Source organism: Petromyzon marinus, chromosome 12 (genome assembly GCF_048934315.1).
Source record: "Petromyzon marinus isolate PM22_M1 ecotype Great Lakes invasive population chromosome 12, UKy_Petmar_22M1.pri1.0, whole genome shotgun sequence".
In the NCBI taxonomy this organism is placed as follows: Eukaryota; Metazoa; Chordata; class Hyperoartia; order Petromyzontiformes; family Petromyzontidae; genus Petromyzon; species Petromyzon marinus.
The window spans coordinates 15,448,574-15,469,134 of NC_133678.1; the positions used below are offsets into that span (position 1 = coordinate 15,448,574).

Genomic DNA, 20,561 nt, shown 5'->3' on the forward strand with positions numbered 1-20,561 from the left:
TTCGGGCGCGGGGGGACCCTCTGCTGCCAGACTGGGACATGGTGTCTCATACCGAAAGCACGCTGCCCAGGCACGGAAACTTTTCCTCTCTCTCCACAGCTGCCGCCCAATCGCTTGCGATGGGTGGACGGGGTGGAGCGTTTTAGTGACTTAAGATAGCCAGGCAGGTGTTTTGTTTGGTGTAACACGTGGTAGGCTTTCGCAACCAATATCCATAATATAGGGGTTTTTTTGGGAGGGGGGTTAGATAGCGTAAATATGAATGTTGTCGTTTAACCCGCCACCACCGGACACAGCCAATTCGTAAGGGTTGTCACGTAAACAGATTTGGCTATCGCCTGATGATGCTAGTTGTAATTACTGGCAAAACGCCGAGTTCAGATTGTGAATGTTGTGGATTTGCCCTCCTACACACGGGTGTGCTGTACTAGTGACGAATTGGCACGTTCTGTTTACGTGACAAACCTTACTAATTGGCTGTTTCGGGTGGTGGCGTGTTTAACGACACGTTTATATTTACGCGATCTAACCCGAAAAACCTCGATTATGGATGCTTTGTTTTGGTTTGGCTAATTGTAAGACTTCATATCGTAGTGGCACGCTTCAGGTTCAGCAGCAATGTCTCCCAACTCTTTTACAGAGTTAGCATCACATTACCAGATCATCAACATACATAATAACATGGTCGATAAGCCTCCCATTGCATCTGTACCAGATGGAAATTCCCTGGTATAGCCATGGAAAGCACCTCAACCTATTTGGTGGTAACAAAAAGAGATCTCAAATAGTGTAAGGGCAATAGGACATCGCGCACCCCAAGGTGAATAGGGGATATATCTGACTCACGGCCACGCAAGCTTTACAATCTACGACCATTTTTATTTTACTAGGTAAGGCACACTGAGCTATATCAAAGCCCCTTTTCCAGAAGCGACCTGGACACATATGATGATAGCTCAAAGAAGTGGCTTATCATCACGCGGACATTTGTAGCAGTAACCAAACACTCTGGACTCGGGCCTGCCCACCATCATGATGGCCCTTAATGATTGTGAGCAGATGGACAGGAACCCTTGAGAGCACAACGAATAACCCAGAGTCCTGGCCACTATTTCATGGCACCGTAGGGCCTGACCAGGTCACCAATGCGGCGATGTAATTGTGTAGGTCCCGTGGAAATTCCTTCCACCTCTGCTGTAGCAAAAAGGCGAGAGAGAGGTCACGGGGTAGACCCAGCAGGTGCCATGGGTTGACTGAGATGACTGGCCGATGCACCACCTGTGCCCCCCACACAAATACACCACACACACACAAATACACCACACACACATACAACACACACACATACACCACACACACATACACCACACACCCCCAAATACACCACAACCACAAACACCCACCACAAACGACAATGGGAATATTGTAACGATGCTTTCAACGTGAAGATGACGACGATGATGGCGATGGCTCCCATCAGGGGGTTTGACTCCTCTCTTTGTGGTTCGCGTTGTCCCACGCGAGCTGCGAGGGAGTCTGGTTGGCCCCTGGTGGGCTCTGGGCGGCGTTCTGGGGGCAGCGGTGGTGGGGCGGTGTTGGGGCGGTCAGCACCACGCTGCGCTACGAACTCGGCGACCCGAGTTCCATTCCCGCTCACGGCCAACAACCGGTTGACGATTATCTGGACCGGTCGTGGGCCTCCCGTAGGTCGACTGGGCCTCAAATGACTACCCTGTGCGGCATGTAAACATGATCGCTGGGGAGACAAAGGCGGCCGGGCGTTGCGTTGGCCAAGCCACCCCCTCGCGTGCCGCTCCGGCCTTCGTCGGTGCCGCTCGCGAACAGCACTTGCCCCAACGGCCTGTTCAAAGCTATACGGGGGATCTTTGTCTTTGTTTTGGGGGTGGTGGTGGCTTGGGGGGGCGAACGGCGTGGGATAGTGTGCAGCTCGCGCGGACCGCGAGGGTGGTGGCATGTTGTGTACGTTAAACTTCTTTTCCACCCTAGGTAGCCAACCGCGCTAATCGGCGGTACGGGGTGTTGCCGGGATAGTTGAAGTTTAACGTGCAAATGTTTTGTTTACGCGTGGCTGTGTCTTTTCTTGGTTGTGGTCTGGGACTTTTTTTCTGTTGCTGTTGTTTTGCTGCTTTGCTCAAGCTTGGGAATTATTGTGCTCGTGCAAAGTGATCTGGGCTGGGTGGTGTGGTTGCGTTTTGGGATTGGGTGGTATGGTTGCATTGTTTGATGTGTTTTGGGTTGGTGTGGTTGCATGGGTTGATGCAACCTGGCTTGGTGCGGTTGCATGGATTGATTAAATCTGGGTTGGGTTGGTGTAGTTGCATGGGTTGATGCAATCTGGGTTGGGTTGATGTGGTTGCATGGATTGATGAAATCTGGGTTGGGTTGGTGTGGTTGCATGGGTTGATGCAATCTGGGTTGGGTTGATGTGGTTGCATGGGTTGATATAATCTGGGTTGGGTTGATGTGGTTGCATGGATTGATGAAATCTGGGTTGGGTTGGTGTGGTTGCATGGGTTGATGCAATCTGGGTTGGGTTTATGTGGTTGCATGGGTTTATGTGGTTGCATGGGTTGATGCAATCTGGGTGGGTTGATGTGGTTTACATGGATTGATACGATCTGGGTTGGGTTGGTGTGGTTAGAGTGGGGTCACGGTGGAGTTGGTTACTTGAGTCTTTGAACAAATATCAACCAACAACCCAACCACCAACAACCAAACCACCAACAACACACAACCACCAACAACCCAACCACCAACCACCTACCCATCCACCAACAACCCAACCACCAACCACCCAAACACCCAGCCACCACCAACTCAACATAATCAGTGGCCATCGGCACCCAGGCAGACCCTCTGTCGTCCGTGATGATGGTCGCTAGTTCGGCCGACAACTTTAAGACAGAATTTTGGGTAAATCCACTCAAATCTCCAAAGACGTATGCACCCTGCATAGACGCATTTTAACTCCAGTTTTTCAGTACAGCACCGCATTACGATATGCACTGTTTCGCAAGACAATTACATGGTATTTATATCACAGTGTTGGAAATTAACATCATCATCATCATCAACCATGGTCTATCCGAGGTCGGCTCTCCTGCAGTGAGCCGACCTTGTTCCCTCCCCTTGGCTTCCATTCCGTCGCCAGTCTCATCTGTTGGTTGTCGTCGCTTCTCCGCGACTCTGCCCTGCTAGCGCCGGAGCCACTTGCGCTTACGTCATCAACACGACGTCCGTGATTTTCACTCATTTCATGCTCTTTGAGCTCCTCTTAAGAGAGGCAGAGGATGACGATGACGATGACGATGATGGTAATGACGAGCTAATTTGTTCTTGTCATGGCACAGTGTAACAATGCAATAACTTCAACTTGTACCACGCCACCGCAGTCGATGCTCTCACTCTCGAAGAGACTCGCAAAGAACCACGGGAAAACCGGAAGGCTGCCCACGGGGCGAGACAGCGCCCAACTATTACCCAGGCTTCGTGGTCCCCTATACATCTACAGGTGTTATCAGCCAATTAATGAGTCGTAGGACGTGGGAGAAAACTGCAGCACCCAGAGAAATCCAATGCGTGCGAGGGGGCAACGCTTTATACCATAAAGACGGAACAAGCAAGGTCCACATTTCCGTTGTATGACCGTCTTGCGAGCCAGGGTATGGCTCCTTCGCGACATTCACGCGGCAATCCACTGACCCTCGCTTCTACAGATGGCAGGCCACGTGCATAGCCACCACCACCGCTGTCGCCGCCCAGGCTATAATATGAAGCTGCGAGTTGTGTACGCTGATTTGTGTTTGCTGTTGTTGTTGGTGTTGTTTTCCGAAGGATTGCAGGGAGAAAATAACTTTGTGCTGCAGAGAGAGAACCGAGAGGGACATTTCGACCAAAATGTCACTTCCTCGCCCGCCATCTGCCATGCGTGAGTCTCGACTAAATCCGCGCATTCCCCGCTGCGCCATCCCGGTTTCGCAGTCGCAGCCCGAGCAGTCCGGAACGTCGCTTCAGGAATGATATCGGCCACCAGCCACACCCATCCATTCACACGTATTTTGTCGTCTTGACGCCGCAGTGGTGTGCAGGAATATGAGGGCACATTAATAAAGGATAATTACGGAGGGGCGTAACCTTGCACTCTGGTGGTAGTGCCGTATGCCAAGCCAGCTGACCAGCATTCAGGAAAAAATATCGAGTGAGAAATGAAGCCCTAGTGATTGCTGCAGTGACTTTGTTCACATTTTAAGAACCTCATCCATCTAGAGTTTTGTGTATACACTTTTTTTTCTTCTTAATTTTGACTTAAAATCAAAGTCCAGCTCGGTGAACGATTTGACCCAATACACCGGAGCCAGATTGCACGCAGCCAATCACGAGCTGGGGGAGGGCCGACGGGCATAGCGTATCAAAACGTGGTGACGTCATCACGCTCGCCCCCCCCAGGGGGGGGTGGGGGGAGGGGGGAACCAAGCCGACCAATCCGGCTCGAACCATCTCTCGCAGGAACTCACGCGCTCGCTCATGCTAACGTTCGCTCGCTCGCTCATGCTAACGTTCGCTCGCTCGCCCTAACGTTCGCTCGCTCGTTCACGCACACTAACATTAGCTTGCTCGCTCAAGCGCACTGACATTAGCTCGCTCGCTCAAGCGCACTGACATTGGCTTGCTCACTCTAACATCAGCTCACTCATTATGAGACCTCCTTTGCCAGAAACAAGATATAGGAATAGGTTTTACCCTTTTAACTGGCACAAAAACTGACACCTTTATTCAAGGCATCATGTTTGCAATAACCACAACACAAGCAGTCAAAATGCAAACAAAAAAGACAACTCTGATAATAATATGCACTGTCCTTGAATTTGATTGGTCCACACACGAGACAGCTTTTCTTAGAGCCTAGTCTCCATTGGTGTTGGACCAGAAGACGCCAACAGGCGTACAACTGTACAAAAGGCGTACAACTGTACAAAAGGCGTACAACTGTACAACTGTACGCCTTTTGGCGTCTTCTGGTCCAACACCAATGGAGACTAGGCTCTAAGAAAAGCTGTCTCGAGTGTGGACCAATCAAATTCAAGGACAGTGCATATTATTATCATAGTTGTCTTTTTTGTTTGCATTTCGACTGCTTGTGTTGTGGTTATTGCAAACATGATGCCTTGAATAAAGGTGTCAGTTTTTGTGCCAGTTAAAAGGGTAAAACCTATTCCTATATCAGCTCACTCGCTCGCTCTAACGTAAGCTCGCTCGTTCACGCACACTAACAGCTTACTCGCTCGCTCTCTAACATCAGCTCACTTGCTTGCTCGCTTGCACTGACGTTAGCTCACTCACTCACTCACTCGCACTGACGTTAGCTCACTCACTCACTCGCACTGACGTTAGCTCACTCACTCACTCGCACTGACGTTAGCTCACTCGCTCGCACTGACGTTAGCTCACTCACTCGCACTGACGTTAGCTCACTCACTCACTCGCACTGACATTAGCTCACTCACTCACTCGCACTGACGTTAGCTCACTCGCTCGCACTGACGTTAGCTCACTCACTCGCTCGCACTGACGTTAGCTCACTCGCTCGCACTGACGTTAGCTCACTCACTCGCTCGCACTGACGTTAGCTCACTCGCTCGCACTGACGTTAGCTCACTCGCTCGCACTGACGTTAGCTCGCTCGCACTGACGTTAGCTCACTCGCTTACACTGACGTTAGCTCACTCACTCACTCGCTTGCACTGACGTTAGCTCACTCGCTCGCTCTCACTAATGTGAGCTCACTCACTCGCACTAATGTGAGCTCGCTCGCCGCACCCTGCACCAGCGGTGTAGAGTCTGCCGCTAAACCAAACACGGTCAAGTGCTACTTTAATTATTTTTCATTGTATATATGTTGTTAAGTTAAGTCAGGAACGCGAAGCCTGTGATGCTCTGGGTGAAAGTGGGGGCTAAGTTTTGCCCAATCCTGGCCAACTGGCTCAAGGACTTAAAAAATAAACAAGATGATAATGATGATGAAAAGATAATCAGTGTTGATGATGATGATTATTAGGACAGATGAAGATGATGATTATGATGATGCTGCTTCTGACAACAGCAGCAGCAGGATAGCACAGTCGTTGAGGTGTCTAAATCGCTCCACTTTATGCAACACATTTATCAACAACACCGCCACCCTAAAGAGGAAATATATGTAGTGGGTGACGTTTCGGGCCAACGCCCTTTTTCAGAGCACCTCTCTGCTATGAAGCAGAGCCGTGCGCCTGAAACGTTGCCTGTGGCGTACGACACGATCCTCGCGAGGGCAGGCTGACCGGTGGACGTGTGGAGGGGAGCCCCATGTTGTTGTTTGTGCCGTCTCCATTCTCACTGACCCTGCCGCTGACCCTGCCACTGACCCTGCTGCTGACCCTGCCGCTGAACCTGGCGCAGAACATGCCGCTGACCCTGCCGCTGACCCAACCGCTTAACTTAGCGCTAAACATGGCACTGAACATGGCGCTGACCGTGCCGCTGAACCTGCCGCTGACCCTGCCGCTGACCCTGTCGCTGACCCTGCCACTGAACTTGGCGTTGACCCTGCCGCTGACCCTGCCGTTGACCCTGCCGTTGAACCTGGCGTTGACCCTGCCGCTGACCCTGCCACTGACCCTGTCGTTTGCTCCGTGGCTGAAGCGACCTCGAGTGAAGAACCGTCTGTTCTCACTCGGCCTGAGCTCCAGTCCGGCTGAAGCCCTCCGATTGAGGAGGACGAGGTGGAGACCCTCGGTTAGAGGAAGAACGGAACCCACGGACGGCCCGCGCCGTCACCCGCTCCGCCGCCACCATCGCCGCCGCCGCCACCGCCATGCCTCGCGCCAGGGCCTTCTCAGAGCCCGAGTACTCGGCCGAGTACTCGGCGGACTACTCGGTGAGCCTCCCGTCGGACCCGGGCACGGGCGTGGAGCAGAACCGCGAGGTGACCGTGCGCAGCACGGGCTGCTGCCTGTGCCTGCCGCGTTTCATGCGCCTCACCTTCAGGCCCGAGTCGCTGGAGAACCTCTACCAGACGTACTTCCGGCGCCAGAGGCACGACACGCTGCTCGTGCTCGTGGCCTTCGCGGCCCTCTTCGACTGCTACGTAATCGTCATGTGCGCCGTCATCTACACCGACGACAAGCTGGCCTCCGTGGCGGTGGCGGCCGTGGGCCTGGCCGCCAACACACTGCTGCTGCTGCTCTGCTGGTTCCGGGCACTGCCCGACCGCATCCTGCACAAGTTCATCCCCTACACGCTGTGGATCCTCATCGGGGCGCAGATCTTCTGCTACCTGGGCCTGAGCTTCTCGCGCTTCCACGAGGCGAGCGACACGGTGGACTGGCAAGCCTTCTTCACCTTCGCCTTCTTCCTCACGCTGCCGCTGCGCCTCACGCCCATCGTGCTCATGAGCGCCGTGTCGTGCGGCATCCACACGCTCGTGCTGGGCGTCACCATCGCCCAGCAACAGCAGCAGCAGCAGCAGGTCGAGGACGCCGAGCTCATCGTGCAGGTGGGTGCACACCCCCGATCGCACCTCTCTCTCTCGCTGTCTGTCTGTCTCTCTCTCACTGACTTTCTATCTCTCTCTCTCTATGTCTTTGTCTGTCTCTCTCTATTTGTATCTCTCTATATGTGCCTGTGTCTTTATTCGTCTCTTTATCTATCGATCTCTATCTGTGTATGTATCTGTCTCTCTCTTTGTGTGTCTTTATCTGTGTCTCTCTATCTGCCCTGCTACCAGTGGTAAGACAGGCGAGACCACACGCCCTGTGTAGGTCTTCTCTGAAGGACTCGCCGATATCGCCTGAAGGCCGACACTTCCCACGTGTGACCAGCGGACTCTGAAATTTGTAGTATTTTGTATTTCCTAACTTCATGCATCATGGCGCACTCAGATCCCTGGATGAATTTCACCTTCAAAAATGTGAGATTCCGGCGCCGCAGTGGGCAGCATGGGGGCAGTGTGGGAGCAGCGTGGGGGGCAGTGTGGGAGCAGCGTGGGGGCAGTGTGGGAGCAGCGTGGGGGCAGTGTGGGAGCAGCGTGGGGGCAGTGTGGGAGCAGCGTGGGGGCAGTGTGGGAGCAGCGTGGGGGCAGTGTGGGAGCAGCGTGGGGGCAGTGTGGGAGCAGCGTGGGGGCAGTGTGGGAGCAGCGTGGGGGGCAGTGTGGGAGCAGCGTGGGGGCAGTGTGGGAGCAGCGTGGGGGCAGTGTGGGAGCAGCGTGGGGGCAGTGTGGGAGCAGCGTGGGGGCAGTGTGGGAGCAGCGTGGGGGCAGTGTGGGAGCAGCGTGGGGGCAGTGTGGGAGCAGCGTGGGGGTGTCAGGAATGAAAGAAGTGTCCCGGTCGGCATTTATACGATTGGCGTCTTTAATCTGAAGTTCTGTTTTTTCCTGAACGACGTTTCCACCGGTGGCTCTGAGTCTGTCTTTCTCCGCGTCCGTTTCTTTCCGTATCTGCGGCCGGGCTGGCTCAGTGCCATTCCCGCCGCTTCCCGAGCTGGCGGCTTGAGCTCACAGCCACCGAGGGGCATCTCGCGTTCAATTCCCTTGACTGGGGGCAGCGACTGCAGGAACTACAGAACCACTGTGTTGTACTCTACACAACCACTGTGTTATACTCTACACAACCACTGTGTTATACTCTACACAACCACTGTATTACACCCTACACAACCACTGTGTTATACTCTACACAACCACTGTGTTATACTCTACACAACCACTGTGTTATACTCTACACAACCACTGTGTTATACTCTACACAACCACTGTGTTATACTCTACACAACCACTGTGTTATACTCTACACAACCACTGTGTTATACTCTACACAACCACTGTGTTATACTCTACACAACCACTGTGTTATACTCTACACAACCACTATGTTATACTCTACAGAACCACTGTGTTATACTCTACACAACCACTGTGTTATACTCTACACAACCACTGTGTTATACTCTATAGAACCACTGTGTTATACCCTACAGAACCCCTGTTATACCCTACAGAACCACTGTGTGACACCCTACAGAACCACTGTGTTATTCCCTACAGAACCACTGTGTTATGCCCTACAGAACCTCTGTTATACCCTACAGAACCACTGTGTTACACCCTACAGAACCACTGTGTTATACCCTACAGAACCACTGTGTTATACCCTACAGAACCACTGTTTTACACCATACAGAACCACTGTGTTATACTCTACACAACCACTGTGTTATACCATACAGAACCTCTTTTATACCCTACAGAACCACTGTGTGACACCCTACAGAACCACTGTGTTATACCCTACAGAACCGCTTTGTTACACCCTACAGAACCACTGTGTTATACTCTACACAACCACTGTGTTATACCATACAGAACCTCTGTTATATCCTACAGAACCACTGTGTTACACCCTACAGAACCAATGTGTTATACCCTATAGAACCACTGTGTTATACCCTACAGAACCCCTGTGTTATACCCTACAGAACCACTGTGTTACACCCTACAGAACCACTGTGTTATACCCTACAGAACCACTGTGTTATACCCTACAGAACCTCTGTTATACCCTACAGAACCACTGTGTTACACCCTACAGAACCACTGTTTTACACCATACAGAACCACTGTGTTATACTCTACACAACCACTGTGTTATACCCTACAAAACCTCTGTTATACCCTACAGAACCACTGTGTTACACCCTACAGAACCACTGTGTTATACCCTACAGAACCACTGTGTTATACCATACAGAACCTCTGTTATACCCTACAGAACCACTGTGTTACACCCTACAGAACCACTGTGTTATATCCTACAGAACCACTGTGTTATACCATACAGAACCTCTGTTATACCCTACAGAACCACTGTGTTACACCCTACATAACCACTGTGTTACACCGTACAGAGCCACTGTTATACCCTACAGAACCACTGTGTTATACCCTACATAACCTCTGTTATACCCTACAGAACCACTGTGTTACACCCTACAGAACCACTGTGTTACACCCTACAGAACCACTGTTATACCCTACAGAACCACTGTGTTATACCCTACAGAACCCCTGTGTTATACCATACAGAACCACTGTGTGACACCCTACAAAACCACTGTGTTACACCCTACAGAACCACTGTGTTATACCCTACAAAACCTCTGTTATACCCTACAGAACCACTGTGTTACACCCTACAGAACCACTGTGTTATACCCTACAGAACCACTGTGTTATACCATACAGAACCTCTGTTATACCCTACAGAACCACTGTATTACACCCTACAGAACCACTGTGTTATACCCTACAGAACCACTGTGTTATACCCTACAGAACTATTGACCTTCTGAATACGCCATACAGTGGAATTCACGCATCATCCATTACAACATTCTTCCAAAACAGAAGACTTGTGTCACCGAATGCAGCGTCCTCTCACCCGACACAGAAGCCTTGTCCCACCCCGTACAGAAGCCTCCTCCCACCTGACCCGCAGCCCATGTCGTGTCGCGAGGTCGCCCGCTACGTTCGATCTCCCGGCACGGCAGCCGATGCGATGGGGAAAGCCTCCCCCCCCCCCCCCCGATGCCCCCCCCTCGCCGTCTCTGTTCACCGGAGCGGCAGGTCGCGTGCGGTGGGGTAAAGTGTGAGTGCTCCCACCTGGTCGGCGTGGAAGATTCGGGCCAAATTACCGCTCTCGAGGGGGGGGGGGGGGGCCGCGGTGGTCGGCGCTTCCGCCGGCAGCATCGTGAGCGAGGCATTACGGGGCTGCGCCTCCACCTCCGCGGCGCCGCGTCTCCCGCTTGGCAGCGATCGGCGGCGGAAACGAAACGCCGGCGGACGGCAACGAGTCGACCGGTGCTCCCGCGGCTTTGACTGCCGAGCTGCACGAGGAGCGGCGTTGCAGGCATCCCGTGGGATGAATGCGCGCGTGTGTGTACGCATGTGCACACACGCGCGCATGGTTGTGCGGAGCGGCAGTGTAAGGAGTTAGCTCGCTGCACTACGAACCCGGTGACCCAAGTTCTATTTGGGGCGCCACGGTGGCGGAGATGTTAACTACCTCGCCTGGTGTGCAGGATGTCGTGGGTTGAATCCCGACCCCGACGCCTGCTGTATATTTGGAGTCTGCGTGTCTCTCTCTCTCTCCCCGTGGTCAATTGGATTTCTCTCCGGGTCCTCTGGTTATTCCCTCCACATTTAGAATCAACATCACGCGTTTGGAGTATTTGGCTGCAATAATTTTCCACACAATAAGACATTTTTGTTGAGTTGTCATTTGTGGCCAAGTCACTTCTGAAAAATAGCTATACAGCTCAGTGGGCCTTACCTGGTAAAATAAAATATAGTTTAGTTTTTTTTTTATTTCCGCTCACGGCCAACACCAGTGACGACTCTCTGAACCAGTCCTGGGCTTCCCCTAGGTCGACTCAGCCTCAAATAAGTAAGTGGTGCAATTTGTAAACATCACCACTGGAGAGACAAAAGCGGCCAGGTCTGGTTGCTCGCCACCCCCCCCCCCCTTCGTGTACCGTGCCAACCTTAATAGGCACTCGCTAACAGCACTTGCCCCAACAATCTGTTAAGGCTACACGGGGGATTGTTGTCCTTCCGTGTGGGACCGTCATGCACGCCCACATTGCGCCTCTTGTGTTCACCCACCGCGGTGATTGAGGTTCCCCGCTGCGGGTCGTGGGGTTTAGTTCGCCATACTTCACCACGCTGGTCAGGGCGGGTTGGCGAAGGCGAGGAGGGTTTACGTTTTGGGGGGGCACCTCCGATTAGCACGGTTGCGGTGAGAAAGAAGTTCAACATGCATACGTGAACATGCATGCGTAGTTCAGTACGACGATGTATTCTACCGCACACTTGCTGCCTGCCGATGGCTGCCGCGGGGCTACGCAGTCGTGCCATGGGCATGGCATGCCAACTGATAATTAGAGATGTAATGCGGGCATAGATAGTGTCCTCCTTTCCTGCTGACGAGAGCGATACGCTCGCGAGTGCTCGTGGTGCCGCCCGTACTAGGACGAGCTGCCGTTTTCATCCTCGCTGGGATGGTGACGGCACACACCCTGTTCCGTGGTGTTCTGATTCGAGCCAGCGGCCAGCTCCGAACTAAGCCACGGTTTCCAGGACGATTGGCAACATGGCTGGAGCGGTGGCACGTCGGCTAACGTGCTGCGCTCTGAATCCGGGTAGTCCGAGTTCGATTCCCGGATACGGCGAGTGATACCCCAACCAGTCCTTTACTCTCCCACCTTCGCCTATGCACACTGGCCAAGCGTGGTGAAGTACGGTAAAAAAAAACGCACAACCGACACAGCTTGGCGTGAGAGAGGCCCTTAGTGAGTCGGTGGATCGAGGTGGCCCGGAGTTTGACTTTGTTGTGGATATTTACGTGCGGGGTGATGTCCCACGCTCCGCGAGATCGAGGAGGGGGTGGGTGGGGGGTGCCTTTCGTGAATGCGAGGCTCTCCCCATCTGTGGGTCTGCCCAGAGGCGAGCAGGAAAAGCTCGCGCGCTATGGGCCTCCAGCCACGACGCCTACGCACTGTGGCCGCCAATCTCCCCCGTTTATTTACCCCCTTTTATGGAGCCGCACGACCGACGCTGGCCGGTTGCTTTATTTCTCCCCCGTCGCGAGAAGTCGCTCCTCTCCAATTTACGATCCCAATGCGGTTGACAACGCATGGCTCCCAAGTTAGGTAACAAACGGCCACCGCTCCCAAAAGAGGCGAATGAACAAACACGCGAGTTGAGCGCCGCAGCAGCTTCGGCGGTGTCGCTGGAGACCGCAGGATTAAACTCAAAACTAAAACAGTTTTTTTTTACTTTGCCAGCTAAGGCCCACTCAGCTACGTAGCGCTTTTTCAGAAGCAACCAGGCCACAGACGATAGCTCAACGAAGTGGCTCATCGCACAGAAATTTGTTGCAGCCAAATACTCCGAACGTGTGGCATTGATTATAAATGTGGAAGGAAAAACTGAAGGAACCGGAGAAAAATCCACAGGACCGCGGAGAGAGAGATATGCAAACAACAGGCACCGTGGTCTGGATCGAACGTACGGCCTCCTATATATCAGGCGAGGTAGTTAATATTTCGGCACCGTGGTTCCGCCAGCACCGCCGTGCGTGCAGGGACGCAGTTGTGATGACCGCCAGCTCACCATGCCGTTGCGTTGCCACTCTTCACTACCAGTCGCGTCGTGCCTGGCTGTTGCGTGGTCGGTGATGGACACTCGCTGGTCCTCCTCGTGATTGACGCGACGAAGCACGTCCCCGTGACCATCCCCAGGACCATGCCCAGGACCGTTCCCATGACCGTCCGCATGACCGTCCCCACAGCCGTGCGAGTTGCAGGTATCGCCGCCGGCGCTAGCGCCGGGCGCTGAGCTAGAGCCTTTGTCTACCGCAAGGGGCCTTTGCCTGCCCCGTGGGTCTTCGACGGTCTCGCTGCTGGCTCGCGGCTCCCCCGGCGCGTTCCGGGCCATGCCGCCGGGGTGTTCGGTTCCTGAAGAAGCTCCGCGAATGTGGAACGAGACGTCAGATGTCGTGCCAAAGGACACGCGAGGCACAACGCGCGTCAAGTAAAAGTAAAAAAAACAGACAGCCGGACTTAATTTCTCACCGAGTATATTCCCGGATCGCTGGTCGACTGGCGTAGGTTGCTCGTGACTCGGAGTAGCCACGGCCATGGAGAGAGCTCTCCTGGATGTGGTGTGCCGGGGTTTGAAACACTTTTTCCCGGGTTGCCAGCAGACTGCCAAGCAAGCGGCATGAAACTTCGCAGAAGCCACAGCAGAAGGCACACGAGATGTGGTGTGCCCCACGAGATGTGGTGTGCCCCACGCCATAAGGTTTCCCATTCCACTGCGGACGGCACGGATATGTCAGAGGAGCACGTGGCGCTGTGCACCGATGCGCGAAAGCCGAGGCGTTGCTGATGCTGCTGCATGGCTCCGAGCGGCCTTCTCCGTCGTGTTCCGCTCCCAGCACTATCGATCTTTACGCTTATGGAGCGGGAGGGAGGGGACTGGATTTGTTTAATGCACCCCCACTGGCAGAAGCCTCAACCGGCCGGGAATGAACACCGATGGCATTGATCAACCGCGATGTGCGCCGAGAGCTCGAACTCGGCGGAGGGGAAAAACGTGGATGTGGAAAACGTCCTGCCTGCCCTCAATATTCTCTCCAAACGGTGTCGTGGCTCTGACACAATTAGTCCGTGATGCTCCCCGCGGGTGCTCCTATCAAGGCGCGGGTGCGGGCCGGGGGTGGGGGATGGCCAGGAGGTCCTGGCGGCTACGCGGACTTCGTAATGGCCGGGAGCGCCGAGCCTTCGTCGCCAACGACTCTTTGAGGGCCCAGGATGCAGGGCCCCGCGCCCTTAGGCGGGCGCGGGGCCCAGGATGCAGGGCCCCGCGCCCTTAGGCGGGCGCGGGGCCCTGGCCACCTAAACATTTCTATATCGTGGCTCGCTTGGGCACGGGGGACCCCGGATCCGGTGATTGAAATTCCTTGTTCCTATGGAGGTGGTCGGTTGGGTTGCAGATATACAAACGCAGCAAGGGTGGAGGAGGCTGTATTTACAAACGCGGGATACAAATTGTAGTCGTCTTTCAAAGAGACTGGCTCCCGCCCTGAGAATGTGGAGTACGCACCACTGGCAATGGATCGTGAGCAATGCCCCCAGCCAGGGTCACCGCTCTGGCTTTTCCACCGACGCTTTGCTTTGTGAGCGGGGGAAATGTCTCCAGCACCGCAGAGTTCGCGCCCGTGTGTGTGTGTGTGTATCCCGTGTGTGTGTGTATCCCGTGTGTGTATGCCGTGTGTGTGTATCCCGTGTGTGTGTATGCCGTCTGTGTGTATGTATCCCGTGTGTGTGTATCCTGTGTGTGTGTATCTTCGCGTGCGTGTGTATATATAGTGTGTGTGGCGTGTTTGTGTATATTTAGTGTGTGTGTGTATCCCGTGTGTGTGTATCCCGTGTGTGTGTATCCCGTGTGTGTGTGTATGTCGTGTGTGTGTGTATCCCGTGTGTGTGTATCCCGTGTGTGTGTATCCCGTGTGTGTGTGTATCCCGTGTGTGTGTATCCCGTGTGTGTGTATCCCGTGTGTGTGTATCCCGTGTGTGTATCCCGTGTGTGTGTATCGCGCGCGTGTGAATGAGCTGTGTCCCGCGGGGGTTGAGAGGGTCTTTTTTTTTATAACTTAACGAATATCACCTTGGTGGCTATTTCGAGAAGTGACATTGGCCAACAGACACATTGTGTCCCGTGTCACGGAGCAAGGAGGGGCGGGCTGGGCGAAAAGGAAGCATTCCCCACTGCAGCTGCGTGGAGGAGCAGGAGGTGTGGGTGGGTGGGGGGGTGGGCAGTCGTCAGGCAGAGGTGTGCACCCATAGGGACTCCAAATGACCGCAGCCACGCTGCCGCCGCCGCCCGTAATTACCTGCGCCCGAGGAGTTAATTAGGCGGTCAATTAGGGTGGGTTGATAGGAGGGGGGAGGCGGCTGGGGGGGTGGGAGCCACGAGCGCACGCCGACGTCGGCGCTCGGGGATGTGGTGGCGGCGGCGGCGCCGCGATCGGCAACGCACGACGGAGAGGGCGGCGTGGCGGCGTGGGAATCGGTTCGTGTGCGTATTCGTCTCCCGTTTACGGCCCTCCTTGAGCCAGTGCGAATTCCACATTCGTGCGGTGGGGATTGAGTCGTTGCAAAGGACAGCCATTTCACTCGCTGGATCGTCCCACGAGGGACGATGGGCCGAGTCGTGCTTGCCGTGGAGGGGGCGGGGGTTACGTGACCGTACTTCGCCACGCTGTTCGGTGCGGGTTCGGGGAAGGCGGGGGAGCAAACGCGTGGGAGGTCGCAAGTCCGGCACGACAGGTTCTAGTGCCAGCAACGTAGCCCCGCGACCTGCAACACGTGCAGTGCACGCGCGGTCCATCCACCCGAGCGCCCTCCACGATTCAATCCTCCTCGGCCTTCGGGATCTGACGTGGTCGGCGCGCTCCAAGTTTCTCGATGTAGGCCGTTCGAGGAGCGATGTCGAGCGCCGTTCACGTCATAGCTCCTGAGTCGCACACCGGGGGGAGGCGGCCGGGACGTCTGGTGGTGCCAATACTGGGCAGGAGCGCCAAGCCGCGGTGGCTAGGAGATGTTAACTACCTCGCTAGGTATGCAGGAGGTCGTGGGTTCTATCCCGTCTCTGCCACCTGTTGTATATTTGGAGTTTGCGTGTTTCTCTCCACGTGGTCGCGTGGATTTTTCCTCCGGGTCCTCCTCTTTTTCCCTCCACATTTAGAATCAATGTCACGCGTTCAGAGTATGTGGCTGCGATAAATTTCCACGTGATAAGCCACTTCGTTGAGCCATCATTTCTAGCCAGGTCACTGCTGAAAAATAACGATATAGTTCAGTGGGCCTGATACCTGGTAGAATAAAACATAGTTATAGTTGTTGGTTCCAATCCAGGATCTCGCCCTGCCGCCGGTGATTTCACTCAAAAATCCATCGCCGGGAACGTTGAAGCTTTGCCATCGCCATCGTCCCCCGGACACGGTCATTGGATTGATGTCGGGATGCGCGCGACCTCTGTATAAGCCAGCTGATGTGGTCGTGACGTCTATGTCCATGCGTGTTATGTCAAGTGCTGCTCACACGAATCGCATCTCTCGAGTTCGCCGAGGAATCGCAGACGAGCGGGAAGGCAGCGGCAGCGGCCACGTGTTGATGAGCCAGCGCTACCGACATTGCCCAATCTCTGCAGTTCTCTTTTTTTAACGAAATTTTCAGCCAATGGAACACTCGGACTTGATATTAGTCTGCACTCTTCTGTCCTGCGTTCTCCTAGCAGAGGCACCACCACCACCACCATCGCCGCCACCACTACCGACGCCGCCACCACCACCGACGCCACCACCACCGCCACTGCCACCGCCAACACCGCCACCAGCACCACCACTATCGTCAATACCAACACCACCAACTTCACTACTACTGCCACAATCACCACCACTACCGCCACTATAGCCACCACCACTACCGCCAACACCGCCACCAGTACCACCACTATCGCCACTACCAACACCACCACTACCACCGCCACCACCACCGCCACTACCACCGCCACCAACACCGCCGCCACCACAGACACCACCACCGAAGCCACCACCGCCGCCACCATCACCGCAACCTCCACTGCGGCCCCTACCATTGCCACCACCGCGACCGCCCCGCGGCCGCCATGTTCATCGCTGCGCGATCGGAAAAATAGAAATCCTTTGCCCTTGATGCTCACCGCGTGGGCCAAGGCTGTCGTTTCCTCCTGGCAAAGAAATGCCCATGGTAGTTTGCGCTACGTCCGAACTGCACCACCGAGCAGCGACCTCGCAAGATTGCAATCGGTTAAAGTTTTCGATAATGATGATTCACAGCCCGTCTGTGAAGCCACTGGTGGATGGAAGGCCTCGCCTTAGGCCGCGTCGGTCAACGGGTTTGGCTGACCATACTTCACCGTGCCAGTTATTGTGGGTTGATGACGAGGAGGGGGTTGGGGGGGGGAATCAAACTCGGATTGCTGGGTTCGTAGTGCAGTATCGCTACGCTAACCGGTGCACCACCGCTCTCTTCAATCCTTTAGATAGTCGTGGAAAACGCCAAATAGTTTCCCTGCTCAGCGACCGTGGGACATGGTCATCTGATCCAGTGGTGGAAATTCCACATTGCCTTGGCATGAGCCAGAATTTTCCACAGGTCGATGACAGCTGAGAAATTCCGAGTATGACTTTATTGACCTCTGGTATACCCCCCCCCCCCCCAGCGCTTCAATATCAATATTTATTCATATATATTTGTTCTGATGTCTGTTTTACATTTTACCCTGGGATTGGGATTGCAACCGACTGAGATGCAACATGAAAGTCGCACAATGAGCAGGGGATCAGTTTCAGCCGGAGCTGCACGGGGCTGAGCTCCGGAAAGCACTTCTTGCTCAGGCGTCCTCACGCAAGCCACAAGTTATGTGGCCTGCACTGAGCCACTGGCTCCCATTCTGAACCAGAGGCGGATTTAGAAACTTTCCAATGGGGTGGGGGTGGCGGGGCTGGGGGTACTGGTGGCAGTCCCGGACTGTCAAGCTTTGTTAACAGCCCCCCCCCCATTCGTTAAAACAACGTTCAGTGTCTTGTCTCTGCTGGGGTCTGAAAGGGGGTGGATGATGGCAGGGATTGATTGATCCCGACCCCCGTCTCCCCTTAATGCGTGACCTCGTCGGGAACCATTATGGTTCGCGCACCGCATACGACAGTAATAACCAGGGCGGCCCGCCGGATTCCAACCACGCACCCCCTGGCGACGCTGCGGCCAGGCCTCGTCGCCCCTTCCCCCTCGGCCGCCGCCTGCCGTGAGAATGGGGGTAAACAAATGTGGCGCACGAGGTTGTTATTATTAACGTTGAGCGGGTCCCACGGGGGTCGCCCAGATTCCAGGGCTCTGCGAATTCTCAGGCCCTGCGCTTATTTTTGGGAGAAAAAGTAAAACCGTCGGCGCGTCGTGTTGCTCGCTCGCTCACCGTGGCGCGCACACACGGGGGGTCCCGGCCGAGGTTGCATCGTGCTCGCTGGCACACTGGCACGCTCACATCAAGCAGCAGCAGAGTTCGCACTGCAGCGCCTCCTAGGCCTTCTCCGGTTGCCTTCAGTGAGTGGTAATAATTGCACATTACTACGGCGGGAGGCTGGTGTGACCGATAGACAGCTACTGGTGGCTTCCCAGAACTCTGTAGAAGACATTCTTTTGGAAGCCGGACAAATGAGGCGAGTTGACCCCTGACCAAGGATTGAAAATGTAGGATGACTGCATTCGAGTTGCAAAACCCTTCCGGCCGTGCCCCAGGGCCCCGATCCCATGCTCGCCCAGTGGCCGTGTCATCTACGTGGCTCCCACGCGGTTCCACACATGGGGGCCGCCTGGGGAGCCGCTCCGCCACGCCGCCGCCGGAGCGACGGCGCAGCTGCCGCAGTGGTGGCTCTTGACGCACGCTCGGAAGGTCGCGAGGTCCAATCCTGATTGGTTGCTCCATTGCTCCACGCGGTTATTGAGAGCTTGCCTCCCCCCCCCCCCCCCCCGTCGGGGCGGCATGATCGGCGGAGCTCATGGTCAAGCAGGGAGCACCGGACGGAGGTTCCGTCGCGACGCCAAGGAACCTCGCCCCCCAACGGCATCGCTGTGCAGAAAAATCGGTTGCTTGTCGCTGCAACGTGCGGCACGCAAGAGGAGGAGATTGATCCCACGTAGTCATCTCTGACCGATCACAACTTTAGCCGTGCCATTTGTTGCCGGCCAATTGACGTTTGGACACCTTTGGTGCCTGTGCGCAGAGCTCCAACGTGCCGATAAAATAAATCATTCCAAAAAATAACAATAAACCATTTTAATAAACCATGAAAAAGAAACCATTTAAAACTGTAGGTTCACTCGCAGCTGCAGGGGCCCACAACCCAGGAGCTCGGTTTCCTGCCGCAGTGGGCAACAAGGGCCCCTGTGGGCAGCCCGGCCACCTCGGTCCGAGCTGCCGTTTGAACGGACCGCCTCGACCTGCCGCCGCTGCCACTTAACCAACGTCCGGTGCTTGCGGGCCGTATAACACTGCGTCAACACCGCATCAACAGAGCGTCAACACCGCACTGATTGCGACGCAAGATGAATTGGCCGTTAGGCTGTGCGCTCGCATTCCTCACTAAATGATTAATATTCAAATATTAATATATATACATATATTTATATATTCACCAACTGCCCCCAACCACCGCCACTACCCCCCCCCCCCCACACTCGTGCCCGCTTGCAAAAGTTCCCGGACCTCACCACCGGCGGGGGGGGTGCAGGTGGATGGGGGGGCTTGCTCGTGATGTGCACGCTTCGCGATTCCCTCAGGGTCACGAGGACGCGTTCGCGAGTCTACCCCCGATTTCCGCCGCGCGTCTCCCGGCGAGTCCGTGCCCCGGACTCGCCGCAACGACAAAATATTCGTGCGCGTGTTTACATTCTGTCGAGGGCGCACATCTGGGGGGAGGTGGAGGGGGGGTGGCGTAAGTTTACAAGCGGCAAAGGGTGGCGTGACCAGGCCGAGGCGGCGCAACTGCCACCAATCATATCGGTGACTCTTGTTCCACGCAGAACAAAACAAAACAAAAAAAAAAACGCCCATCAGAAGATGTAGGCCACCATGCCGGTCGCGCGACCCTCGGTGCCGCGAAGTCGCGAGCCGACGCGGCACGCGCGGGGAGGCGGTTGCGCGCCCGTCCCCGGTGTGTCTGGGCTCTCTCCAGACGTTTCAGGTCCCTCGCGCTGCGCCCACGGAGCGGATGGCGGCCGCGAGGTTGGTTTGGGGGGGGGGTGCAGGGTTATGGACGTCGTTTGTCGGTGGAATTGCCGGAGTAGGGTGGGGGGGTCGGTGGGGGGGGGGGACCTCTGCGTTAACCTCGAACGCGTTCCAGATGCGG

At 55.1% G+C, this 20,561-nt stretch overlaps 1 protein-coding gene across 3 annotated transcripts in view; it reads left to right on the top strand.

The window, feature by feature from the left end:
- ADCY3 (adenylate cyclase 3) overlaps positions 1 to 20,561 on the top strand; it is a 120,493-nt gene that overhangs the window by 8,347 nt on the left and 91,585 nt on the right. For all 3 annotated transcript variants that reach the window (XM_076066673.1, XM_076066674.1, XM_076066675.1), the window contains exons 2-3: positions 3,856 to 3,949; positions 6,700 to 7,552. In XM_076066673.1, the coding sequence (XP_075922788.1) occupies positions 6,872 to 7,552 (681 nt within the window). In that variant the 5' untranslated portion in view covers positions 3,856 to 3,949; positions 6,700 to 6,871. The remainder of the gene's footprint in view (positions 1 to 3,855; positions 3,950 to 6,699; positions 7,553 to 20,561) is intronic.